Raw genomic sequence first — 27,372 nt, 5'->3', positions numbered from 1 at the left:
GCCTCTCTCTCCTCTCACCTTCCATCTCTGGAGGCTGTGAGAATTTCCTGTATCTTTCCAGGGTACTAAGAGATGTGCTTTGGGAAGGGAAGAAACTGACCTGCATTGTGAATAAAATTTATGAGGCAAATAAAAAAAAAAAAGGAAGAAATATCAATATAAGATGATTTTATATTAAAATACAAAGGTAAAAGGAATGAAGGTGCTGTAGGGAGCAGGTGGACGAGCTGGAGCAGCAGAGGTGTGGAATGCTCTTTTTCATCATGAGCTACTCCGTGCAGCCTAACATTTCCACACCTATGGGTAGTATCAATTTGATTAAAAAAAAAAAAAAAAAAAAGCAGACATTTAAAGAGTCCATTCTATGTTCTGGCCACTGCTGCAAATGCCACATGGGTGACCTCCCTCCCACTCACAGCCAAAGCAGGGGACCCCCTCCTTGGCCCCATTTAAAGATGAGAAAATACGAACTTGGAGAGGACAAGCGCTGCCAGCAACCACTTGGGCCAGGACTTAGCCTCAGGCAGCGCGAACCCCAGCCTGGAGAGTTTAACTTTGAAGGAAGGTAGGCAGGGAGAATCTCACCAATTATGATGTAGAAAGCTGGTGGACTTCACCTCTGAATAAGCACAGAGCAGAGAAACCCAGCAGCCTAACAGACATGAGTAAGCAGAGAGCACTTATTTTCTCCTACCTAAAATCCTATACTTTTCTATCAACCACACAAATGGGCCTAAACAGCAAGGGCAGCAGAAAAGAAAAAGTTGGGGAAAAAAAATTGCAGTCACACAAACTGTAGTTAAAAAATGACTAAGTTTCCTTGATATATGAATTTGTTGGAAAACCATTTATCAACAGCCTGTTTCTCTCTAGCAGAGTCCCTCAAGCCGAGAGCCATGTCATTCCCCTTTGACTGATTAATTAGCCAATCAGGGGACATTTTTCATTGTGAGGCATGATGGTTTATTGCAGCTAATGTTTGGTCTCTAATGGCGACATATTAAAGCCAACTCGGCTATTTTAGCCCCGTGGAGTGACCAAAAGGAAAGGATAGGAGATAAATCAAGAGTGCCCTTCAGTTTCCCTTCAGTCCTTAACAAAACCCCCAAGGAGCAAATGGCTAGAAGTGAGCCCTACCAATAAAGGAAAAACAAATAAAAGAAAGGCACAACTGCCTTCAAGCCAAGGTAGTCCTTCCCGTTTCTGAGGAACAATAATTTATCCTCTGTGATTAACAGACCGCTGATAGACCAGACACCTAAAAGTCAATAGTTTGCTCTTCGTCCTTTTATCAAAGGCTGAGCTCAATAGGAAAAGTGGCTCTGCAATGCTTCTTGCTCACCGCAATGGTTGCTCCTGCGCTCTGAACCCAGAGCAAGCAAGTACCCCCATGGCCAATTCCACCCCCACATTCTACTCCTGCCATACAAGCTGCCCCGAGCCACAAGGTCCAGGTGTCTCCTCCATCCTCAGGTCGCTGGCAGGCACTGAAACACAAGGAAGCAAGTCCAAATGCAAAAGCGTGCAGACAGAGTTGCTCATATCCAGGAGACAGCATACTTAGTACATTGAGAAATGGAGGAAGCAGCAGGCTATGCAATTCCACACACAAACATGGAAAACTACCAGCCTTTCTAGTTACCAAGGAAAGCCAAAGACACACGTCTACTAGAGCAGACACATAGATGCTTTGCCTATCTAGAGAGTAGTTACAGCCATTCCCTCAGCATGCATCTTAGCATCTTCATCACAATTTCCTTCAGTCCCTGACTTAAAGACTACTCACTCAGTTACACTGGCAAGTAGGGACCCCAGTGACACAGGAATTTGACATCTTTTGTACACTAGAAGCACAGACTCCTTCAATGCCTGTCTCTATTTCTAGTTCCCTGTGGCCTTGCCTGCCATTAGCAAGGTCAAGGGCTTTCCATGTGGGTGTTGGGTTTCTCAGTACAGCAGTTCAAGGCAGATGACTGCTCACCTCAAGGCTCCAAGCAAATGCTCTAGTTCATATGGCTTCCAAAGCTCCACTAGCATCTGCACAGCTAGTCTATTGGCTGCAAGCAAATCAAAGCCACCCAAGGTTGGGGAAGGGCAGGTGAAGGTGAAGAGGTCATAAGGAACCTGTAAGAGCATGTGGAATAGGATGTGGCAGACAAGCAAAAGGCACAACCCTCTACAGAAAGAAACACCTGCCCATATTCAGACCAATGCCATGCTACAAGTCTCATTCTTGGTTAATTTGGGATTAGATTACATGTCCTACCCTCTAATGTACTGATTCAATGAGACTTTACACATTTCATTAATTCACCTTCAAGAGGTAAAGATTGGACCAAAAGTTCCAACTTAGACTATTTGAATCTGGATTCTGTTATCAATGGCTAGACAGTGACAAACAAATCATTATGAAAATCATTATGGATGAAGAAGAATCAACTGTAAAATTCAAGTGTATCACATTGCATGCTTATGAACATGGGCTAGATTTATTCTAACTAAAAGGTGCTTAGCAGATCACAAATGCCTGCCTCTCTGGTGCCTGGCTCTGCAGTGAGGACAGAGATGGAGGGCCACATCCTCTAGATTACTTACCAACTCAACCTAACTCATTAGTAGAGCATTAGCATGGAAATTTGGAATGAATGGACAAAAATAAGCCTCCAATTCAAAGATATTTTAAGTAAGAAATGTTTTAACATTTTGAGAAAAAATTTTTTTTCTTTCACAAGATTTAAGGTACTGCATCCAACCAGGAAAAGAAAGAATGGTCTAAAATGCCTCATGAGTTAATCTAACCAAATAGAAAGGGGTCTGCGTAGAAGCAGTGTGCGGATCAGATGATGAGCAAGGCATGTTAAAGATGTGTAACATGAAATGAGAAAGGTGCACAGACTTAAAGAAGCCATACAAAGAAAGTCATCATTAATTTGGTGTCTTAAGTATACACAAAACAATGCAGGGTTCTAATTCAGTCAGGTCATATGGTGACGACACAAACATTTACTGGCCAGGAGCCTATGCCAGAGGCTTGTTGTTTAAAGAAACAAAGTGAGACTGTTAGTAACACATTTCCAAGCCTCGATATGGTTTAGGAGTATTTTCTCTAGTGATAAGGCTGAATCAGGAAATAAGCTGGATGGAGGAAGGAAACTGGGAAGGTGGGGGAGGGAAAATAAATGAGAGGGGGGAGCAAACTAGAAAGTATCAGGAAGTTCACCCAGATAGGAACTAATGGGATTTGTTTTTCAGTGTCTTCTAACTTCAGTCTGCAAACTGTGGGACACACACACACAGAAACACACACACACACACACACACACACACACACACACACACACACGGAGAAATGTCACTCTCCAACGCAGCCCCACCCCCATTGAGAACATATACATAATTCCCAGAAGTAACAAGCTAAGGGCCAAGTAATCTTAATTCAGTATACAGGACCATTTCTTTGTCTCCATGGAGGATGCAGGCAGATCCAATTTAGGGAGCACTCTGCTTCACTGTTTTCCAACTAATGTAGAACCAAGTTGGAGAAGGAAAGAACTCAAAAACTAGACGGGTACGCCATCCATCTCTGCACAGAGCAATTTACTAACAGTTCTGAGTAACTGACAGTTTGTGATGCTCTTTCACTCCTTAAGCAAGTTCTTCTGACTAGCCAGATGCAGGCAGGAGCTACGCTCCTCTTAGAGCCTCTACAGCTGCAAGAAATGCTGAGCACCAATAACGTGAGTAGAGAAGTCAGAGCAGAGGCCTGTGGCAACAGATGCTTTATGTTCTGCAACAATGAGAAACAGCGACAGTCTGGAAAACTACTCTAGCCTGAGACAATGTCTGAAAGCCAATCTCTGATAAACTGTACTCATCTTCAAGAACATAAAGTAGTACAAGCAAATATTTATCCAATAATCTCCCCTCAAGAATGTACTATGGATACCAGCAGATGGTGATTGGCACCAAAGGCGGCTTGATCTTCTCCTAAAGGAGAAGATATTCAAATAAATACCAGCCCCAACGTTATGCAAGGCATCATTTAAAGAAATATTTAAAAACTGAAGTCCAATTCGTACAAGAGGATGTACAATTAAATTTCTACTTACTGAATCCCTCCCATTGCCATGCTGGATGATGCCCGAGTTAGGAACCCAGAACTGGGTACAAAGCAAGTCCTTTGTCTTCTAAGATGTTCACTGTCCTGCCAAAAGTACTTGACAGATGAAAAAGTCCACATGTACAATACAGTAGATGGATTTCTTAAGACATTAGATACAATGAAATCGTTAGGCACAATGTTTGGCAATGGGAAACATAAATTCAAGCCAGTGTTGCTATGGGGGTCAAGGGAGGAAACACAATAACCCAGCTGAGAAGAGGAGCCAAACAAAACAAGTGTTTTCAAACCAATCTGATCAAAGGCCTTTGCCCTGCTGTGCAGACTGTTGTAAGTAACATGGTAACGTTTCTTAGCAACACTATTTAAGGAAGGTGCATCTGTACTGAGAACTCAGAAGCAAACCCAATGTATATCCAAGATAGGACTACATAGGGAGACCTTTGCTTGCCCTCAGCACAGTTAGATTGTTTTCTGCATGCATATGGCTGTAATATAGACTCATCTCCTCACTGTGCACATGGGCTAACAACGCCCAGATACCCCACAGACAGGCAGATTTCAGAATCTGCAGGCCAGCAGGCTCCACAGGTGACTGTGTGGCACCTGGAGGTTTGTGAAGCCCAGCCACACAGTGACAGTGAATGGAGCAGCTCTCTTGGTATAGCTGGGCTTCAGGGCTTCCTTGGCATTCTCAACCCAGGTTCCTATCACTGCAGTCCTTACCTGGATCTGGATCAGCAACCAAGACTAAAACAGTTCTCATATGAATGATGCGTGTGTGTGTGTGTGTGTGTGTGTGTGTGTGTGTGTGTGTGTGTGCTCACACATGGGGACAGATGAATGGAAACCTGAGGTTGACTTTGGGTATCTTCCTCTATTGCTCTTCACTTTATATATTGAGACAAAGTCTCTCATTCAGTTTGCTATCTCTGCTAGTCTGGCTAACCAGCTCACTCTGTGGTGTCCCTCCCCACCACCCCCTGCCCCCTGACCCCATAGCTATAATTCAAGATGCACTGTTACATCCACTTGGCTTTTCTGTGGGCTCTGCAGATCCCAACTCTACTTTATCTACTGTGCTATCTACTCTGATCTAAAGCCAATCAGACAAACAAAACTATTTTCTTCCACTATCAGAACACGTCATCACTGAGGACAGGCCATCATCCATGTGACTCAGCAGCCACCAGTCTCAGCAGGCCACTGGGAGCCCTAGGGAAACAGCTTCCTCCATGCTCACCCTGCTAAAGGAGTGAGGCAGAGAGGGACTAGGTGACATAGGAATCCAGCCCTAATTTGCAAAGGAAATTGCTTGACAAAGTTCTCTCATCATAGACAATTCTCAAGTTTCTAAACATAACAGTGAGTAACAAATATCTACTACACTGGAAAAAAAGATACCCATCAGTCTGGAAAAATGATAGAGATGATGAAAATTGTCTTTTTGTTCCATGGTGACCACAGACCTAGGCAAAAACCAACAAAAGAACAAAGCACAAAAAGGCACAGCATACCAAACTCACGGAGGAATTGGATTGTAGTAACTTCAGATTTACTTAGCTGAAATGAATTTTTCACTCTCTCCATCAATCTAGCTAAAGTCTTTAGTTTTCACATCAGGATGACAGACAGGCTGTCTCTCACATTTGGAAGTAGTACAAAAGTTCTGTGCAATATACAGCTCAATGGAATCTAATAGACTATGAATTATGGGCTCATTGGTACCTTCCTGTTTTGAAACAAGCCATCATGTAAAATGGAGGATGTATCCACTGTTCATCTCATCCCCAGGATCTAGAGGTTTAGGTAGGAGTGGGGTGAGTAGCTGTCTGTGACATTTTCAACCCCAGAGAAGAGGCAGAATGGGGACACACAGACAGCAGCACACCCACAGCTGGTACCTGAGCAAGCTTCTTGTTCCTCCTTTTTCCAAAAATGCAGTCCAGGTCGGTTTCACTCCGAGAGGACAGATCCTTCCCTAGAAAGAACAGAAAGCTTTTCAGTAAGACCATTTGTTTGAAATGAGAAGCACAGATAAATGTCGCTCTGGAAAGAAAGGAGGCAACAGCAGAGGGTCAGGCCTGACCCTGACCTCACTTTACAACATGATTATAACACCGGCTACAATTAAAGGTTCAGTGACTGTCTTAGGATCAGAGCCATCCAGTCCCCTCTGAGTTGCAAACAACCTGGCACACGGACTGCACAGAAAGCTCCATTTTTAAGTGGCCTCCGGCTTACTGTGCCTTCAAGGGACTTAGGGCTATCTCTGGGTTCCTATCTGCAAAGCAATCCCATTTTCTTCAAGGAGACAAAATGGAGAACTGAAAATACTGATAGGCAAATAACCTCAGACCCTTTAAATACTCACACATTGACTATTTTTTGACACACAAAATCTCAATAATAACTAAGTGAAAATTTAAAAGAATAAAAGCAAATTAAAGCTCAATTACTCTTTATAAAATGCTCTTACTTGTAACAGCTCTACCAGTTAAACAGAAGGTTACATGGTGACTACAGGGAAATAAATGGCTCTGGTAAGAGCAGTGTCCAAAGAATTGATACTTCCTGTTTTAAAAACTAACTTAACTCAATTCCAAACCTCCAAACCACAAATTTAAAATTCACTTTGGACTTTCCACTTCTACCCAACAGAACCCTGTAAGCAGTCAGCCAAATCCACTGCCATCTATCAACTTCAAGGAAAGTTCATCTGAAAGTTTAACTCTCCGTGTGAAGCCTACTGAACTGGGGAAGGGAGGTCAGGTCACATACAGGAATCTGGGTTTCTAGCTGGAAGCCAAGCTCCACAGTTACCAGCTCAATGGTCTTGGTTTTCTGCAGAAAACTGACTTGACAAAGTAATGTCATGACCCAGAAAGTTCTGGTTCACTGATTAGCACTGGGGCATTCAAATATAACACTGCTCAGTGACTCTACAAAATTGAAAAAACAAAACACCCTTCAATTTGATGCAAAACCAGGTGCCAGAACCAGTTTCAGCGGCAGTGGTACCGGAATGGATGGTACAGTTGGCACAACCTGTTCCTGAGGGATGGGAAGGCCTCCAGTGTTGCTCTCCTCCCACCCAAGGCCAACACTAGCACCCCAGACTCAAAAGAATCCTCAGTCAAAAAGTAACCAACCAATACAAACAAACAAACAAACAAAACCAAGGAGAGTCTACATGAGAACAGAGTATTGCTTATCACAAACAGTAGCATAAGAAATAAAAACCAGAGAGGCAGCAGCAACAACTTGTGGTTGCAGCGCTGAGAGGTGCACAGCTCCTTGGGAGGCAGTGATCTGTCCTCATCTGTCACCAGTGCAATCTACTTCCTAATGCAAAGCACATTCACTGTGGAAGTCAGCTTAAGATGGCTCAGAATGAGCATCAGAAACCAAGCGTGATGACGCATGCTGTAATCCAAGCACCCCATAAGCAAAGGCAAGAGGACTGGGCAGTTGAAACCAGGGTGTGCCACACAGTGAAGGAAACACCAACTCAAAAACAAGCAAGAACCCTCAAACCACTGGCTAGCTACCCTTAACCCAGTCCCTAAAAAGAAGAGCCACCCTGAAAGAAACATAAATGTATACCTCTTTTTATAGCAATTTCACTGAATGCAAAAGTTCAAAGAAAAGAGAGAACTCAGGGCCACAGTTCACAATTAGTATGTGAAGAAATAAACACACTGAGATTCAGAACAAATCTCAGACTCAAAGGGAAGCCAGTAATGTTCAATGGAGGTACTAGGATTTCTAGAGTTCTAGTGATGGATTCTTGGGTCAGAAATTTCTATCCTCTAGCAAAGTTCACTTAAATGTAGAAACCTGGGCTGGACAGGACTTGCTCTGGATTTAATCTGAAAAAACAAGAACACAGAGAAGAAAGAGTCAGAGTCCGTAAAGAAGATACCTGTAAGTGGGAACAATGGGAAGACAGCTATGATCTTGAAATTAGGAGTCAGCTAATAGTCCTGACTGAATCATATATATATATATATATTGAACTTATGGCCACTCTTGGACAAAATACACCTAGTAAAACTCAACTTTGGATGTTAGCTTCAGTTCTGATCTGTGGTCAAAATCACAACAGACTGATGACAAACTTAGATCTTTGACAAGATGACAAACAGAAAAGAATCTACAAGACAGAAAACAGATGTTATCAATCTAGCTGTGGCTGTTCTAGCTCAGCTACAGCTGTATCTGGAGAACCAGGAAGAAAGGCTTCCAGGAGCCGCAGACATAAGGAAGTCCATTCGAGGCTGGGTGTAGGTTTTTACAGAGGAATGCTGCACCGAGGACAGCAATCAATCTGTCACTGTTTGGCTATCAGTCACGGTTATCAGCTTTTCCAGATCATCACTGTGGTCACTGAGAGGAGGAGTGTGACTCCCAGAGTGACAAATGACAACTGCACCCACTAGTCTGGCACCTGGAGAGGAAATGGACTATAACACAGGTATAAGATCAATGAGGTAGAGATAGTCCTAATCCTAAAGAAATGTTGCCTTAGTACATACATTTGTTAAATTAAAAAACAGGTTTATCTAGGATGCTTCAAGATTAATTTACATGATTCAGTCAAGAATACATTAAATATAAAACCAATGTCCCTTACAACTGGAGTGTTACTGTGGGATGTAGTGAGAGTTTTCATTTCTTTAAAAACATAATTATGTATATGAATATGTTTTTGTTTTAATCCCAGGTGTGGGATACGGGGCCGCTTCAGTTTGTCCATAGCCATTAGCTATAATTATCTCATGCTCTGGGAGGGGCATGATCTTTGCCAGCTGCAGACCATTTAATTCTGGGGGTCGCTGGAAAGGATGTAAGTGAGAGAGGCCTGAGAAGGCCTGTGGCGGCTGCTGCTCCACCTGCCTCAGGGTTTGCTGGATTGCTGGTTTGCTATTGCTGGATATTCTGATGGTGAAGATTAGACTGGCCTCAAGGAACCCAACAACCCTAGTCAGCAGGGAGTGGTCTAAAGAGGTCTAAGCCCCCCTTTCCCTCCTACCTCGTGTTGGGGGTTGAGAAGGGTTAGGGTGGGATAAGGGTTGAAAGTATGATAAACCTAAGAACCCGATGAAATAGTAAAAGAATAGACCAACATTGGGAGGAGCTAGATTTCAAACAAATATAGATGAGAGTAACTTAAAATTACATAATTAATTATTCCAAATCAAATCACCAAGTAGAAGCTACAAAGAGAAGTAATTATGCATCAGAACTAAGACTGATGTGGTTGGAATTTAGGCAGTAGCAGAGATTACAGTACCACTTGCTCTAGCCAGGCATTTAGTAGTAGTTTTTCGTGTACATGAGGTTGCCTTTAGATGCAGAGATCTACATGCCTCTCTCTCCCACTGCTGGGACTAAAGGCGTGCACCACCACAAAGGCTAGCCCTTGCTCTGGAAAGGTCTTCAGCAGGCTGTAGAGAGGAATTGCCTTCCTACATTTTAGTTTTCTGGACCACATAGGGGCTTATGATTTGACTCGTCCTCATTAGCAAAGGGAACGAGGAACCTTCATCATGAACATCAAATCCCCTATTTCCACAATGCTGGAAGCGTATGCATTCCATAAGAAGGGTCACGTCTCACAAACCCCAGAACAGAGCCTCACTGAGCTTCATGGCAGCTTGCAAATACCTCCTCTGTTACAGAAGAGGAAACAGTTTGAAGGAAGGGAAATGGTTCGGGATGTGTCTGGGAGAGTACCAGCCAGAAGCCAGCTTCCGCAGACCCAGACAGGTTCCTTTAGGATAACAACAGTTCATGGTTGTCATTCATACCCAGAGACAAGACCAAATGAAAGAAACAGCTTTTAGGAAATTAAAAGAACTGTAACGCCAACTTGCACTGGATGGTGCAGACAGTGGTTATCTGCTGTTTCCCATACTAGCTGCATTTCCACTCCTTTTTCCTCTTCCTTCCTTTCTTTCTTTCTTTTTTTTTTTTTTTTTTTTTTTTTTTTTTTTTTTTGAGACAGGGTTTCTCTGTATAGCCCTGGCTGTCCTGGAACTCACTCTGTAGACCAGGCTGGCCTCGAACTCAGAAATCCACCTGTCTCTGCCTCCCAAGTGCTGGGATTAAAGGCGTGCGCCACCACGCCAGGCTCTCCTCTTCCTTTCTTATTCCCAGCATTTGGGTCCTCTATTTCCTGACACCTCTTCTCCCTCTAGCACAATACACCTTCAGCTCTTTCTTCTCAGCACAGTAAGGGCTCCTTACTTCATAAGTAGGGCTGATAAATATGCAAACCTCACTGTGAGAGAGAAACGAAGGTATAACACACCAAGCAGTTTGACAGGGTCACCAGCAAGGGAGTGGCTGAACCAGAAATAGAAAGCAGACACAGCCAGTATCCAGCAGATTAAAGCAGCTTAGGGAGGTTTATCCTAACTACTTCAGCAAGTGCTTCAGCTGAGTCAGGTAGGCAGTTGGGTCTTAAGGACAATCATCAGAGACTGCATGCATTTAGAGGGGAGGAGTGGGGGAGACTGCATGTCATCCAAAGGGAATCCATTTGTGTGCTCTGCAACACCCTTCTGCAGTGTCTGTAGTCTTCCTATAGTGTCTAATGAAATAAGAAGGGCTGTTTACAGGACCAGGGACCAAGGGGCAGCAAAGTAGTTTTCTGGTCTATAATGGGTTATGGTGTGGTAAAGATAAGTCCTGATTAGAAGTCTCATGAGCCTCAACAAAAAAGTGTTTGCCTATGAAAAAGAAATGGATAGCACAAAGGAGCCCCTTAAACCACACAGGAAACAAAGGGGATTGCAGCTCTCCTCTCACAGAGCCTGGAAGTCACTCTATTCCCTAACCCCAGGCTCTGTCATGCCTTTCACTTCTTCCAAACCCAGTTCTACCTGTTGGGGACCTGGCCCTGGAGGAGAGCTACTAGCCTCAGAAATGTCTCCCACAGCAACTAAGGCAGGTTCTAGGAGTGAAACAACCCCAAATGCCAAGACCAAGGCAAAGAGATATGCTTTTTCTGGCATAGAGACAGGAACAGACATCCAATTTCCCAAAGAACAATCAAATAGTGTATAGATACCACAGAACAGTAACCATCACACCTAGCACACACGAAATACAGCATGTAATAGCTTGTGGCCATTCTACAGAAACACCGGAGACTTCTTTAAAGCAAAGCAGAGGCTTCTCATCTGTACATGACTGCCACCTAATGGCTAGAGAGGAAAGGTGCACCCACCAATGAGAAGCTACATGGAGAAGGTGGTGAGGAGCAAAGGAGGGTTTGTTGCTCAATTTCCAACCACTGCATATCTCAACACCACCCTGGCCATGGCCATGAGATGCCTATAGCGATACTCCATGAGATGGAGAACTTGTTGAGACTGTGTGTCATTACAGTGTAGATTTTGATATAATTAATGATCCAAACTGCCAAATAACAGGAACTATCCTCCACAACCATTAAGAACTGAAAAAAGGATAAAAGCTGTAATGAAGAACATGAAAATCAAATTATTTTCTCATCTAGCTACATAGCACTGCCATCTCCCCTAGTCAGACACTGACTTCCACTCTCAGCCGAAACAGGACTTACCCAGTCTGAAGCTTCCCCTGGGCTGTTCTTGGAATCACTGCACCCCAACTTGCATTTTAATAAGATTCCTGGCAAGTCAGCATGGGGAACTTGCCATCATACTGAGCCCTTGGAACCCAGGGCTGCTGCAGATCAATCCACCAGGCTGCCCAGACCTCCCGTTCAGAATTTCAAACAAGCAACCATTGCTCAGTGCTAGACAAGAGTCACAGTGCCTCAGGAAACCCAGTGCCAAAATACATACTCCAACAAGTGAATGCCAGCTCTCACCTTTCGTAAATTTCATATAATGAACCCGGTTTTTGGAGATTTTGGATTTTTCTTCAAGGCTAAAAGATTTCTTTTCCTTGTTGTCTGAGGAATCTTTAAAAAGAAGTAAAATATTAAACATTGTGTGATTCTTTCTCTTCATGAAAGATGTTACTTACATAAGCTTTTGTAGGAGTGTAAAAAACTTATTACTGAACTGTTACCAAAGAACTGGAATTTTTTTAAAAGTAAAGTCAGACAAGGTTCTCTCTAGCCAATAAAACCCTCAAAGAAGAGAAATGAAGATATCTTCAGACCAGAATCTACACATGACTATTCATGGTCTTGCACGCAGCAGTACAATACCGAGGTAACACAAAAGCTTTTCAACATGGCTAAGCGCACTGACACAGCCTGATACTAGAATATCATCTCATCACCTGCAGTAAGGAGTGGTGGGTTGACTCCATCATGGCCACTGAGCCACGCCTTAGGTAGCCATATCTCCCCAGGAGTTCCTAGTAAGTCCAAAGCGGGGGGGCATGAAGCATAGCAGGCTGGGAACACTGTGAAGGCAGTGCTTCCGCTTTCAGACAGTGCTCAGCACAGGTTACTAAGTGCTCCTTAAGCTACTGCACTGGCTCCCACCAGAGCTACTCTCGGTTTCGAAGATACCTTGTGACCTGAGTCTGGACTGAGCAGGGGGATCGAGTTGTCTCTGGGAGTCCACAGGCATTCCTCCAATCAGAGGGCCACAACCGACACTGCTCTCCTTTCCCATATGCCTTATACCACCTTAGGAGAGGCCGTTCTCTGGGATCAATGAGGAACTCAGATACGGTTAACAGGCCCCCATCTTTTCATCAAAACTACCTTTCAACTTAACAAGACACAAGGCCAGAGACTTTCCTGCTTTATTTATGAATATTTACCAGAACTTATAATATGTTTTCTGGTTATGCTAATAGTAATATACTAATTATGATGACAACTTAACCCAAAAGAAAGCATTTGTATTAAGTGTTGAGTTCTCTATGAAACAATGCTTTACTTGTGTTGTGGAAGAGAAATGTCGCCCATTATAAAAGTGTTTACAGCTGGTCATAGTGGTACAAATTTATAATCGCAGTACTTGGGAGACTAAGGCAAGAGGATCATGAATGTGTGGCCACCACACACTACCTAAAAACCGTAACTCAAAACACAATTATAAAAAAAAGTTAAGAATAAACATATTACCATAAGATACAATGGTGTACATGAGACGGAAATGTTATTTCAGAGGAAAGGAATTATGAACTAGAGCCTTTCTGGCAATTACAGAAGTATGTGCTTATATACTTTAAACAGAAGACGGTGGGCATCAACCTCTGCCATTCACCACAGGCATCTAGGACTGCTGTAAGTGTTAGGGCACACTTTCAAAGCTCTTTTCAGGGACACCTGATTAAAAACTTTTGAGGATGCTGCTTCAAACCACACATTTACATTTAACAACTTCCCAGCAACCCACTTTCCATCTCAAAATATTTAAAATAATGAATGACAAAATATCAGGAGGTTACTATGCGGTTAAGGTGGTAGAAGAAAGTGCCCTTGAAATGCTAATGTGAACCTGTTAAGCTATGCCTAAGCAAGACAAGATAGCTCTTTCCGTGTGTGTCTGTGTGTGTCTGTGTGTATGTGTGTGTGCGCGCATATGCATGCTTGTGGAGGCCAGAGCATGATGTTAGGTGTCTTTCTCCATCTTGCTATATATTATTATTTTGACAAAGGGTCTTTCTCTGAAACTGGAACTGACTGATTGGCTAGGAAGGTTAGCCCATGAGCTCCAGGGATCCTCTTCTCTCTCCTCCCCAGTCCTGGGGTTACAGTCACTACTAGTCTTTTTTTAGCATGGCTGCTGGGGATCTGAACTCACGGACTCACAATTGTGGGACAAGTAATTTATTGATAGCCCCTGCCCTTCCTGTTTGTGTAGCATGGGCTGACCATGTACTGACAATTTACATGAGGCTAACACTGAACAGATCCTCCCGCCTCTTTCTCCCTAGTGCTGAGATTATAAACACTTTTAAAAATGAAATTTAAACGATCATTCTGATTCTCGTGTTCTACAAGAGAACAACACAAAACGTCTGCTTAGCTATAAAACAAACAGTTTGAATTTACTAAGAAATCTTAACAAGAGAAAAGAATGCTAGGTTCCTATGTCATTTACCATTAAATACAATGTCAAGCAATGCATAACTATGGTAAAAAAAAATGTACATGGAATCTTCTGAGAGCACAGTTCTGGGTGGCAGTGGAGTCACAGACAAGCTTCTCTAAATGCATTATCTGGGCAACAGGGCTACTGGCCCCCTCTAGTGGCCCAGACAGGAAATATCTACAAGTTGGTATCTACAAGCTGCTGCATGCAGCTTTGACATTATTTAAACTACTACCAGGTTTGGACACCAAGGAAAGTGAAACCTATGCAGACTAACCCTGGAGGAGGAGGATGAAGAAGGCCAACTATCATTTGTGAAGTCAAACACAGCCTTCCTTACAGACAGCTCAGCTCTCTGGGTCCTTCAGAACACCCACTGCCTGTCCTTGCTTAAACACTTCTGGGAGGGACTGTTGCAGGTCCCCTGCCAGCCTTGGCAATCAGTGTGGGACAAGGGAGCCCTGTCCTGAATGAGCCAGGGTCCCAACAACTGAAATGGCACTTCTCACTTAGAAAGTAGGGATTATGACACCATCAGACTGAGGAAAATGGAACTTTCCAGATAACCCCTGAAAAATCTGAAAAACAAGACACCTCTTCGCTATCCATACAGCCCATTCCAGGTCCCCCTTCTTTGTGGGATCTTGGACGTCAGCTCTTAGAGGTCTGTAGCACTCTTGGAGGCACTAAGCACTCAGTGACAGTAACCAGGCCAAACCCAGTACAGGACAGTTTCCCCTGACTAAGAACAAGGGTGTGGGCAACTGTGAGAAAAGGATCCCAGGTTCAAAGGTCCATGAGGACACTAGTGACAAAGGCATCTCATGCCTGAGTGATGTCCTAGTCATGACACTCTGACGTCACCAGATGCTCACCAAGGTGCAGTTCCTGGCAGTCAAAGGTTTAGCTGACTTTCATCTTAGTCTTTACATAGCATTAATTTCATATGGTGTATTTTACTTTATGCCAGAAAGACTCAAGAAATGTTCACAATTCTTTTTATCACAACATGTGCATAGCATATAGATATACTTAAAACCTGTACAGTTGAAGAATTATAAAGCGGACACCCCTTCATCACCACTTCCAGGGTCAGACCACCAGCACTATCAGTATCTAGAAGCATCCAAGTGCCCCTTCTTAATATGCCCTGCTGTTTCCTCCAAAAAAGCTAAGCATTCTTTGCTGTAAGCCACAGCTGTTTCTGCTGCAGAACGCTTAGTCATGGTCCTGGCATTACCAGATACAAGTAACATATCCACAGCTGTGACGACTGAAAATGTTGCTAGGACAAGGACGATGCATCAGGGAGCAAAAGCTCATTCAATGACAGCGCCATCAAAATATAAAAAGAGTATTGGGTTCATCAGTGACTCAGGTCTGAAAGGCCCACAGCAGGAGCATGACTCTGATGGGAGGAGCAGCTGTAGTAGTGTCCTTACCTGCTGTTTCCTGACCATGGCAAGTGTTGAGTGCTGCCAAAAGCTGGTTGAAGTCATCCTGGTGAGCAATCCAGTTGTCCTGGAAGCACCAGAAAGTATGAGAGGCAAGCCTGAAACTTGCTATAATGCCAACAGACATGTAACGGAAATCTGGACATTAACGTGAAATTGTACATGTTTCATTAAAATATTATTTACTTGGATTCATAAAATAGTATAAACCTGAAATAAGATTTAAGCAGATCCACATCGAAGGGGGGAGGGGTACTTAGGGCAAAGCTCAGTAGCAGAGTCCTTGGCTTGCATGTATAAGATTCCAGGTTTATTTCCCAGCACCGAAAAGTCAACAGAATATAAATACGTATTTAGAGGAAGCTGCTTAGAAGCTCACACATGTATCTCAAATGTGGATGACCCTTTAACAGTTAAGTCAGAGCAAACATAAAGCAATGGGCAACATTTAGGGTATTACACTAAAGCAATATAAAATTAGTGTTTTCTCACACAGAGAGACTACTAGGAGCTGGTTATATGACTCAGCAGATAAGAACACTGGCTTACAGAGGATGCAGGTTCAATTTCTGTTGTGTCCCCCCACACCCCACCCCCGTACCCCCAACACAGCTCACATCTGTCTGTATTTCCAGTCCCAAGTGATCCCACACCCTCTTCTGGCATCCATGGGTACTGCAAGTATGTGGTCCCAACACACAGGCACAAGTAAAACACCCATATCCATTAAAATAAACTAAACTCTGGAGGTGGGAGGCGGGAACCGTGAGAGCAGAGTCCTCTTTGTTCAACAAAACTTGGACTATTCTGCTGAATTCTAACTACTGTGTCAGCAGCAACTTCACAGAACTCTGTGGAAGGAGACCCTAAGTCTCTAAATCAGTATGATTCAATTGTAAGGTGTTCACTAATAATGGCCTCCCAACAATGAGAACCAGCTGGAAGCGGGGTTTCTAAGCAGAAATTCACCCCATGCACTATACACAAGCATTTCTTATTAAGAAAGTTTAAGCAGGGTGTGGTGGCACACACCTTTTATCCCAGCACTCAGGAGGCAGAGGAAGGCAGATATCAAGTGAGTCCATAGCCAGCCTAATCTACAAAGTGAGTTCCAGGACAGCCAGGACTATTACAGAGAAACAAGTTAAGGTGTGCACACAGATTTACAGAACACATGCTTCCCCTAAGAATGTACATACAGCATGCTTTGTGTTTCTCAAAATAGCATTCACAGTCAACATTATAAAAACTCTTTCTTTAGTGGCTAAAATTTTTGCTGCTATTCCAGAGAACTGTAGCTGTTCTAGCCAGAGATAAAAAATTACTGAAGCAATTCAGTTTACATAAAGTAATTCAGTTTTTAACTGGGTTCTGTTAGCTACAAGAGCTCAGGAAGAAAGCTCCCAGGCCTGGCTCTGAATGGGAAGTGGTAGGTGGTGCTGAACTTGGAACTCTGACAGCCATGTCTGTGCAGTCTGTGTTCAAGAGAACACGTAGGCTGGCAAGATGGCTCAGCGGGTAAGAGCACTGACTGCTCTTCCAAAGGTCCTAAGTTCAAATCCCAGCAACCACATGGTGGCTCACAACCACCCATAATGAGATCTGACACCCTTTTCTGGTGCATCTGAAGATAGCTACAGTGTACTTATGTATAAATATAAATAAATCTTTGGGCAGGAGCAGTCAGGGACTGAGTGAGCAGGGTTGACTGGAGCGAGAGGAGATCCTAAAAATTCAATTCCCAACAACTACATGAAGGTTCACAACCATCTGTACAGCTACAGTATACTCATATACATAAAATAAATAAATAAAATAAAAATTTAAAAAAGAGTGAACATATAACCAACTGTGGAACATCAACAGTTGGAAGCACGACAGCTTTCTTATGTCACACCCCACTCTCAAAGCCACCCACATTAACAAGACAAGCTAATATTAGGATGTGGGTAAAGACAAAAATTGATCTTATTCTGAAATGAACATTTCTTTGAAAAGACTTTTTACAAAGCTCAGCTACAAAAATAGGAGTGCCTCTAGAAGCCACTGACTAAGTAAAGGATCCAGGAGATCGAGGCAAGGCGGTGGATGCACCACCCAGGATGAGGGCCAGCTAAGCCATGTGCTCTTGTGTCTTTCTTCACCCAAAGCAGGAACCACACTCATGACTTAAAATCATCCCATTGCATGAATCCCAATGTTGATGTTGACACAAATCAATGAAGCAAAAAAGACATCCAGAAATTGCTCACTTCATTATTGTTTGTAGCTCCAAGTCCCAGGTGGTTATTTTTAACTTTAACTTTAATATGTTCTGTGGCTCCTTGCTCCTGAGCCCCCAAACCCTGTGGAAATTAAACAGAAAGAGATTAAATATAGCTCTATAAGCTATAAAGAGAAGTTGCCTTTTTCTTCACCATCTATTCAAAAAGTACACAGCCTGAGATAGCAGTTCTCAACCTCTGGGTAGTGACCCCAAATCCTTTCACAGGGATCACATATCAGATATGCTGCATCTCAGATATTTAAATAACATACATAACAGTAGCAAAATTACAGTTATGAATTAGTAATGAAAATAATTTTATGGTTGGGGTCACCACAACACAAAGAGCTGTATTAAAGGATTGCAGCGTCAGGAAGGTTGAGAATGAGAATCATTGGCCCAGAGGGTTCTGGAAGAGAATGCACCAAGGATGCATTCTTAATTGTCAATGCTGATTTTTGAATCCAAGAACCAATACAGAGTTCCTGGGGACACTGCACAGAACATACATCTTACATATGTTCTGGAGCAGGCCACCGCTACAGTAGTGGCAGAAGCCCACAGGAGCATGTGGAGCACATGGTATTCTCTGTTACTTAGTACTGTACCATGACATTAAGAAAGAAGGCAGAGTACTCCAGGTTCCTGGCCTCACTTAGCTCTTACACCTAAGGGTGTAGGACATAACAAGGGCAAGTACTGAGAAAGAACCTCACAGAACCTTGAAAGCTAGAGCAGGGATGGAGATTTTAATCTTTGGAAACAGTGTTCAACAAGGGAGCAACATGATGTAAAGTTCAGTTTGAAAGGTCCTCCTGCTTCTTGTATGCTGAAATGGACATAGGAAGAAAGAGGTAGCATTGTTTGAATGCAGGGATAAGCACCACTTTTGAACGTCAGGAAATCCTGGAAAGGAAAAGACTTGAGGGCATAAGAAGTTTATAATAAAATTAATCTTAACATGGCCACTCAAGTATCACAGCCAGGAGGTATAACTCAATGCCTGGTAACATATGAGATCACCTGAGCAGAGGATGCGAAAAGTGGCTTTATACCCACCGTTTAATAGAGTACTCATGCTGTGATGACCCAACCATAACATTATTTTATTGCTATTCCATAACTGTAATTTTGCTACCGTTATGAATTATAATATAAATATCTGTGTTTTCCGACAGTCTCAGGTGACCCCTGTGAAAGGTCATCTGACCCTGAAGGAGTTGTGGCCATGGGTTGGAAACCACTGGTCTAGACAAAGATGATGGCTGTGAATTAGAGGTGGTTAATGACATAAAGAACAAGGCAAGAAAAAGGGTGGTAAGGCTACCACAACAGAGTTCAACAGAGCAGACACTGCTCAGAACGCTGCTGAGGGGTGAGGTGACTTAAGGATACCATATGCCCACTGGATGCAAACACAAGAGCCCTGCAACCCTGACAGAGGCAGTTTTACAGTAGAAGCCCCACTGCAGTTAGGAGTAAGCAGAATATAAGAAACTCAAGAAAACATGTATCTACTACAAAGGGAAATTAAGTACCACGCTTGGAAAACACGAAATTCTGAGGCCTAAGTACGGATTCATGTGTAATGAATTAAAAAATATCTAAGAAAGATACTAATCATAGCAACGGAACTGATAAACCAGAGGATCTGGTATTTATGTTCAAGTCTAATTTACCACCTGGTCACAAATTATTTTTCCAAAATCAATAAAATTGATCTAAAAGAAAGAAAGAAAGAAAGCTGATCTGAAGCATGAAGTTCTCCCAGATTCTAAGTCGGATATCTTCTGACACGTGTGGTACAGTACCTCTTTGATACAGTACCTACCTTTCCTTTAGCCCACCCCATCTTCTCAAGCATCCTCTGACCAAACTTGGAATCGTCATTACTCCACGCAGTATTTCTGGGATCCACAGTCCATTTCTGCTTTCGCCGCCCTACAAATAAAAAGGTATCGCATCAGCACCCCGTCTTCACCTGGAAGAACACACACAAGCCAAGCACATGCTTCATACAACACGACACATTTAGTGTCCAAGGGGTTAATAGACAGAACCTTTTCCCTGGTACTCTCAGTAACTATATATTCCTGACATAAAAACTGGCCTTGTTAAATTTAAAGTAAACTATTCCTTCTAAGAGACAAAGCAAAATACTTAATACTTGGGAGGCAGAGGCAGGTGGATTTCTGGAGTTGGAGGCCAGCCTGGTCTACAAAGTGAGTTCCAGGACAGCCAGGGTGATACAGAGAAACCCTGTCTCGAAAAAACAAAAAAAACAAAAAAACAAACAAACAAAAAAACCAGACCACTATTTGAGCCTTCCCGATGCAGTCACTGGCAGTAACAAGAGCCTCTCTCAGTGAACACCTTCACAGCAGCAGGTGTAGCCACCATGACACTCACTGTTGCATGTTATAGGCCAAATGCTATACATATATTAGACTCAGCTTCCACAGTATTTCAATGAAGGGAAATATTCTTACCTTTTTTATAAGAAAACCCAAGTTGGGGAACAGGCCCTGCATCACCTAGACAACACGGTGGAGCTGTCCCTGATGGCAAAGGCATGGGTGAGCCAGCCCTGAGAGTGGGAGGGTGGGAGAGCTGTCCCAACCCCTCATAGGCTGCAGCACTTGAGAGAAAGGGTCCCCACACCTTGACTGGGCAGCACAGTGGAGCTGGCTCTGGGAGTGTGGGTGTGAATGAGCCAGGCCTAGAGCTTGAGAGCAGGAGAGCTGACTCTGTCTCCTGCTGCTCATGGTATTGGATGGGCTAGCTAGAGCAGTGCTGGAGAGCTTGCCTACTCTAAAGTCAGGGGGCTGACCAGCTCAGCCACTACCCTGGCCCAGATTTGAGTTGGCCCACCCCAAAATCTATATCATCTGTGAATGGTTGGGACACGTGAAAGGACCAGACCTGCTGATTCAAAGCTGCAGGATCTCCATGACACAGGACAACAGCAGGATAACCAGAAGTCCTGATGAGAGTCCAATATTGATGGTCTCACAGAAGCCAGAGATCTGGAACCAGACCACTTGCAATCAGCATTTGCAAGTGAAGATGTGTGGACATCGGGACATACTGGGAACACACCGTGACACACTACAGCTTCAGTGATGATAGGTTTTCTATGCTTTGCTTATGTTGTTTGTGTGTGTGTTTTATTTTGTGGGAGGGAAGGTTGCAAGGGCGAAGGGTAGATAGGAGGGGACAAGGAGATGAGTGGGACTGGGATGCATGATGTGAAACTCACAAAGAATCAATAATAAGTAAAAAAAGAAAAAGAAAAAGCTGAGTCTAGGAGAACAAAATCTGCCTAATGTCCCCGAGTAAAGCCCAAACCTTTTACACAAATGTCAACCCTCACTATATAAGGTGCTGGTGAGATGGAGACTCATGCAGCACCCACGTCAACCTTAAATTTGCTATGTATCAGGCTCGGGCGATGGCTTAGAAGTTAAGAACACTGGCTGTTATTCCAGAGGACCAGGGTTCAATTCCCAGCACCCATACGGCAGCTCAAAACTGTCTGTAACTCTAGTTCCAGAGGATCTGACACCCTCATACAGTCCAAACACCAATGTACATGAAATAATTTTTTTTAAAAAAATGTTTTTAATTAAAAAAAAATTGCTATGTAGCTAAGGTACCTTCAACTTCTGATCCTACTGTCTCTATCCCCCTAGTACTGGCATTATGGGTGTGTACCACCATGCCCAGATCAATTTATATTCTTAATTCACAATACACAAGTCATTATGGCCTTAGAGAGAACCAATTGAACATCATGATTAACAGATGATACATCTTCTCTTATTCAACATCATAATGGAGTCACTTAGCCTCCAGAACCATCTGTGGCATTTCACATCCCACTGCACTGTGGTGTTTACACCCATCTTTCATGAATCCTGTTACTCCACATCCCTTAAGTATCATACTCAATTCTTCATCCTTACACCTCATTGCAAGGAGGAAGATAAAAAGCACTCTGTCCATAGTGGCACCTGATAAAAAAGCATGGATACATAAAGGAGTCTGAAAGGAGAGAAGTAAAGGAAGGAGGAGAAAGGGGTGAGTAGCTGAAATAAGGAACAGCCCTGGGTTTCACAGAATGATTTCTCTGAAATGAATATAAATAACTGGTCCCTAAGAACTCAAGTTTATCACTGTAGTTTTATTGTCTGTTTATCTGAGACAATCTAGCTCTGTAGCCTAGGGTGGCCTTGAATTGGTGACAATCCTCCACCACTTGGTCGGGATCACAGGCATGAGCCATCACATCTGGCTTCACTATCACAAATTTGAGGGAAAAACTATGACCCTCTCAGTCAACAGAACAATAATTTGAACCCCTAAAGGTGTGGCCAAGTAAGAAATCCGGAGGTTGAATGCCATTACTGCTTACCCTCGGCATTCATCTAAGCACATTAACATCAATGGCCTCAAAACTGAAAAACAACACAACCTCTACCCAAGAGCTTACTGTGTTGCACATAAAATCAATAGGGATCCTTATCTATACACACCCCAGCAAAACCAAGAAATGTTGTGAGCATGCAGGCAGGGGGCAAAAAACCACCACAAAGCAAACTGAGTTGTGAACTCAAATTTGCTGTGCTATACCTGGAGGGTGGGGGTGGGGGAAAAGCTGATCCAAAAACTTGTTCCACCCAGCTCAATAACCTGGTATATACTCAGCACAACACTATCTTGCTCATCAGCACAGCAAAGACAGCCATGTTAACTAGTATTCTGCATGTGTGTATCAGACCCATGTGTGGAGAACGCCTGCCAAGGGTTGCTGACCAAAGTTTGTAAGAAGCCCACCTCTCCCCTAAGAAACGCATCCCTGTTACATACTGACCCAAGATGCACTGCCCTGCTGCATAAGGAACTGGCTGTCAGGTCACTTGTTCATCCTGTAGACCACTGACATTCCAAACTGTATTCATCCAGTCACCTCACTAAAATTTTTAAAGCCTGGGTGAGATAGAGACTAGTTCATTTTCAAGGAAGTAGAGACCAGGTGGAATGCCAGAAAGAGGGATCTACCTAGAAAGGGCAGTTTCCAGTCTACAACCTATTGAGCTGCTTGCAGGAAGAGCAGTGTGCTCTGCTAAAACATGCTTTGTTCTAAAATGCCACAATGACATTTTTTGTTCTTTGGGGTTTTGTTTGTTTGTTTGTTTTGTTTTGTTTTTTTGAGACAGGGTTTCTCTGTGTGCCCCTGGCTGTCCTGGAACTCACTCTGTAGACCAGGCTGGCCTTGGACTCAGAAATCCGCCTGCCTCCACCTCCCGAGTGCTGGGATTAAAGGCATGCGCCATCACTGCCCAATCGACACAATGACATCTTTTAAAAAAAGAAAATAATATGCTTATTTTCTTTGATAGCCACACAACTTCCAGTAAAAGTTAAAAGCCAGTTCTTTGTGACCATCACACGACTGCCAACTGGTGGCAAGAATCCATAGCTACACGTCGTCTCATTTAGAAATAAAGTAGCGTCTGTGGAGGGAATTGGTGGACTTCAGAGGCTAACCACAGCTACTCTCTCTCAGTTTCGCTTAAAACAATTCATCAGCCTGCACTCCTGCCAGGGACTTATCACTGCCTGACATTTGTAATCCTTCTACTTTTTTTTCCCCTCTGGGTCCAATACATTTTGGACAGTTGGAATTCGGGACCTGAAGCGATGCTATGGGAACTGTCTTTGTGGAATCCCAGGACACTTGGTTTGAGCTCGGAGAAGTGAGAGAATCCTCCCAGGTGGTCACGATGGCCAGCGCCAGGGACAACAGTCTGACTCTTGTGTCCTGAATGTCGGAATGCGCGCGTGCGCGCACGACCGGAGCCTTTAGTACCAGGAACTGAGTCTGCGGGACATCGCTGTTCTATCCCCTCGCGGGCCCGGCAGTCACTGCTGTCTGTCCCCACTCGAGCCCGGTCACCCGCGCCCCCCCCGTCATCCCATCACCCGGTCGTCCATTTCGGCGGACACTCACGCTCCGCTAGCATCGACATTGTCTCAAGTTTGTCGAACGCTGCCTCTGGCTGAAGTGCGGTTAAGGAAAAAGCCGGCTCGGAGAGCACGCCGGGTGGAGAGCTTCGCGGGGGCGCGTACTACTGACGTCACCACGCGCGCCTCGCTACCGACAGCGTGAAGCGGAGGGGCGGGCCCGCCTTGCGGGACTGAGACAGAGACTCATTCTAGGGCTGGGGCCGAGCTTGTGGGACGTGAGCAGTTCGCAGTTTAACTCTGAAAGTGGGTGTGCAAGCAACCTTAAGAGGTGTCTGTGAACCATGGGTACATTTAAAGAGCTGGAGAGACGGCCGAAGAGGAAGGTATTGGCACTATGGCACACTCTACCTCTGCCCATTGGGGATGCTGAGAGAGGAGGGAGGGAGAGAAGGCAGAAACAGTCACCTAGCTGGCAAAGTCAAACGAAACACCATGTTTTTTGTGCTTAACGGCCGAGAAATGTTAACTCTTCCGTGGTCTTCGCTGTGACAGACTTAAATCCCAAAGGCCTTTCCCAGTTTGCTCAATGCGTCCTGTCACATTCTGTTCCCTCGTTTTGCCGTCCTGTCTTCTCCAGATGTGTGACCTCAGCTATCTCCCACGCTGTTTATTTGCCTTTTTCCCCTCTAGCCTCTCCCTTCAACGTCCCTTTCTTTGTCAAGGCTTCGACTTCCAATCTAGACCTTAGCTTTTCTCAAATCTTTGTTTAGCCATGCCTTCAGCACTGGCCAGTGCCCTTACCTTCCAGAGCCTCTTCTTCCCTCGTGTCTTTTCTTAGGAAGGTTACATCCATTTTTCATCAGCCCTAACAAGATCCCATGTAGACCACCGATGTACTCAGTGCAAGCCTTCTATGATGATGTGCTGGTGAAATATGGCTGTGCTGGAGGACCTGAGAATCAGGCATAACTGTCGCTTTTACCTACCTGAAAGATGAGGAGGTTGATAGCCCCCAGCCAAGAATGATTGTGTGCCTGACCACCAATTATTAACAAGAAGAGGCAGTAAATGTGACCGTGGGACAACGACAACAAGGCTGGGTCTGACCAAATCGCCTGCTTAGGACATCTGGGCTTTGCCCCAAATCCTTTCCAGCTTTTCCTTTCCCTGGGCCAGGGTTTCTGATCTAGATAACCAAGCCCAAACCCAGGTAAACGGTGAGCTTTAAAGAAGGAGGGCACACAGGAGCATTTCCTCACAGTATGTATGTATGTATGACCTCCTCATGCCTCTCTAAAAGATCTTTACGGGACAAGAAGGATTCGCCAAAGAGTAGAATTCCTGGTGAGTGTTCTTGGATCACAGCATCAGCTACCTTTGAAAGTCTTTGTCCTTTGTTTGAAGACATCTTTGGGGAGCATCGTAAACTTCTATTGTCCATTAACCCCAGTTTAAGAAGAATTGGAGGAGCAAGTGTGGAGAGGACAGAAAGGAAAGTATGCAACCCACGCAGCCCTGGAGTCTGAAGCAAGTTTATTAGGGCACTGTAGGGAACTTGCTTCTATCCTGGTTTTGCCTAGAATAGAAACTAGTCTTGGTGACTAAAAAAAAAAAAAAAAAAAGTAAGCTAGTAAATTAATCATTGTAGAAATAAAAAGCAACCGGAAAAGTTCCTGAGTGTGAAGTTTAGCATGCATTATGTAAAAAATATTCTGTAGCTGTGAGAGTGAAACTCTGCTCTCTGCTAAATCCTGAGTGGTTCTCCAGGGAGAGAGCAGGTTGACATGATTCATCTGGGCCTTCCACTGTCATTCCTCTTTCATTATTAATATTGGCTAATGGGGCTCGGAACTCAGCCATGTGTAGCCTGAACTTGACTGAGCAAGGGGTCACCGTATCCTTTCCTAGAGCTAGCCATGGTGTGCTGTTCCCAGGAAGAAAGACTGTGCTGAGTGGAATTCCTGATTCAAGGTGACTTTTTTGAAGCATCAGAGGTAAAAAGTAAAGTTGTCACAGCTCAAAACAGAAAAAGAAAGATGGGCGAAGGGAGAGGGAGGACAGAAAAGGGAACGGCTCAATCGATGCTTGTCTTGTCATCAGAAAATATGCTTGTGCTTGCTTCTTTATTACACAGAATGGCCAGGGGATGATAAGAGGTCAGTAAGCCCCTAGGGGTGGGGTGCATGGTATCACTTGGCCCTGGTAGCTTCGGGAATTGTTAGCAATAGTCCCTCCCACAACTGGCAGGGACAAGGAAGCTCAGAGAGAAGAGCAGACTCACTATAAGGAGACTAACTCATGGGCTGAAACCTCCCCCCCCCCCCAAGGAGATAGCATGAGGCGGCAGTGCCTTTAAGGAGGGGTGTGCATGATCATGAACGAGGAGCCTCAGGATGGGAATTGGTGCTTTTCAGAGAGAGAGAGAGAGAGAGAGAGAGAGAGAGAGAGAGAGAGAGAGAGAGAGAGAGAAAATGAATCCAGATGTCCTCCTCTCTCATATGCTCTGAGAATGCAGCAGCATGACAGCCTCTGATAACCAGGAATCAGCCCTCATAGAAACCAAATCTGGCAGCCATTCGACCTTGGACTCAGCCTCCAGGACCTTGAAGGATAATTTTCTGTTATTTATAAGCCACTTTAAGTATTTTGTTACAACGGCTCAAATGGACTAAGACGGGCAAATTACACACTGGCCCAGAGCAACAGCCTTCAGTTCCAGAGCCATCTTTCCAAAGCGCAGTAACTGAGGAAAGCGTCTCCTGTCATTTCCTTGGATGCAGATATTTAGGAGGGGGAATGCACTCACACTTGGAGGAGGAATTTTAGTTAACAAACACCAGTACAAGCCTTACACATCTTTTTCAGAGCCCAGCCCCTCTTTTTAAACAGCTGAAAATACTGTGAGTCAAAAATTGCCACCAGTGCAGAAGAATTTTAGAAAAGAATTTCAGAGAGAATCCCTGTGATTTTTCCGGTACATATGTCTTCAGATTTGCTCCTTCATAGGACTAATATATATTTTATATTATTGACAACTGATTCATTTCTAAATTATTGACTTGAACCATAAAACGATTTAGTCATCAGCCCCCCTGGACTCGGGGAGAAGATGGGTGAGAGATTCAAAAGCAAAGGCAGGCTGCTGCTTTTAGTGTTCCTCCTGGGAAAGATGGATAGGGTATATGGGAAGGGGAGCATAGAAAGACATGAGGATAGGGCTGGAGCTGGCTCAGTAGTTAAGAACAATCCTTGCCCCTGCAGAAGACCCAGTTTCAATTCCCTGCACTCATGTAAGGCAGCTCACAATTGCTCCAGAGAATCCAGCACCCTCTCCGGACTTATGTAAACACATGCACTCAATTTCACATATCACTCCCACATAATTAAAAGTAATCAAAAATGAAGCTTTTTAAAAAGGTTATATGTGTAGAAAGTTGTGGGTACCTAGGAAAATAGGACATCAAGGGATATGGACCAATTGTTGAGACTTGTGTACCGTTCTGAGTC

The 27,372-nt window shown here is 43.9% G+C and overlaps 1 protein-coding gene across 1 annotated transcript in view; it reads right to left on the bottom strand.

Annotated features, from left to right (window-relative positions):
• Pinx1 (PIN2 (TERF1) interacting telomerase inhibitor 1) overlaps positions 1-24,008 on the bottom strand; it is a 58,079-nt gene extending 34,071 nt beyond the window's left edge. The window contains exons 1-6 of the mRNA XM_021203659.2: positions 23,909-24,008; positions 19,727-19,836; positions 17,882-17,974; positions 15,618-15,696; positions 11,985-12,077; positions 6,025-6,101 (exon numbers count right to left, since the gene is read on the bottom strand). Coding sequence (XP_021059318.1) covers positions 6,025-6,101; positions 11,985-12,077; positions 15,618-15,696; positions 17,882-17,974; positions 19,727-19,836; positions 23,909-23,927 — 471 coding nt within the window. The 5' untranslated portion in view covers positions 23,928-24,008. The remainder of the gene's footprint in view (positions 1-6,024; positions 6,102-11,984; positions 12,078-15,617; positions 15,697-17,881; positions 17,975-19,726; positions 19,837-23,908) is intronic.
• Positions 24,009-27,372: the final 3,364 nt, after the last annotated feature.

This window comes from Mus pahari, chromosome 8, assembly GCF_900095145.1.
Source record: "Mus pahari chromosome 8, PAHARI_EIJ_v1.1, whole genome shotgun sequence".
NCBI classification, from domain to species: Eukaryota; Metazoa; Chordata; class Mammalia; order Rodentia; family Muridae; genus Mus; species Mus pahari.
This window is presented reverse-complemented; position numbering and strand designations above follow the sequence as displayed.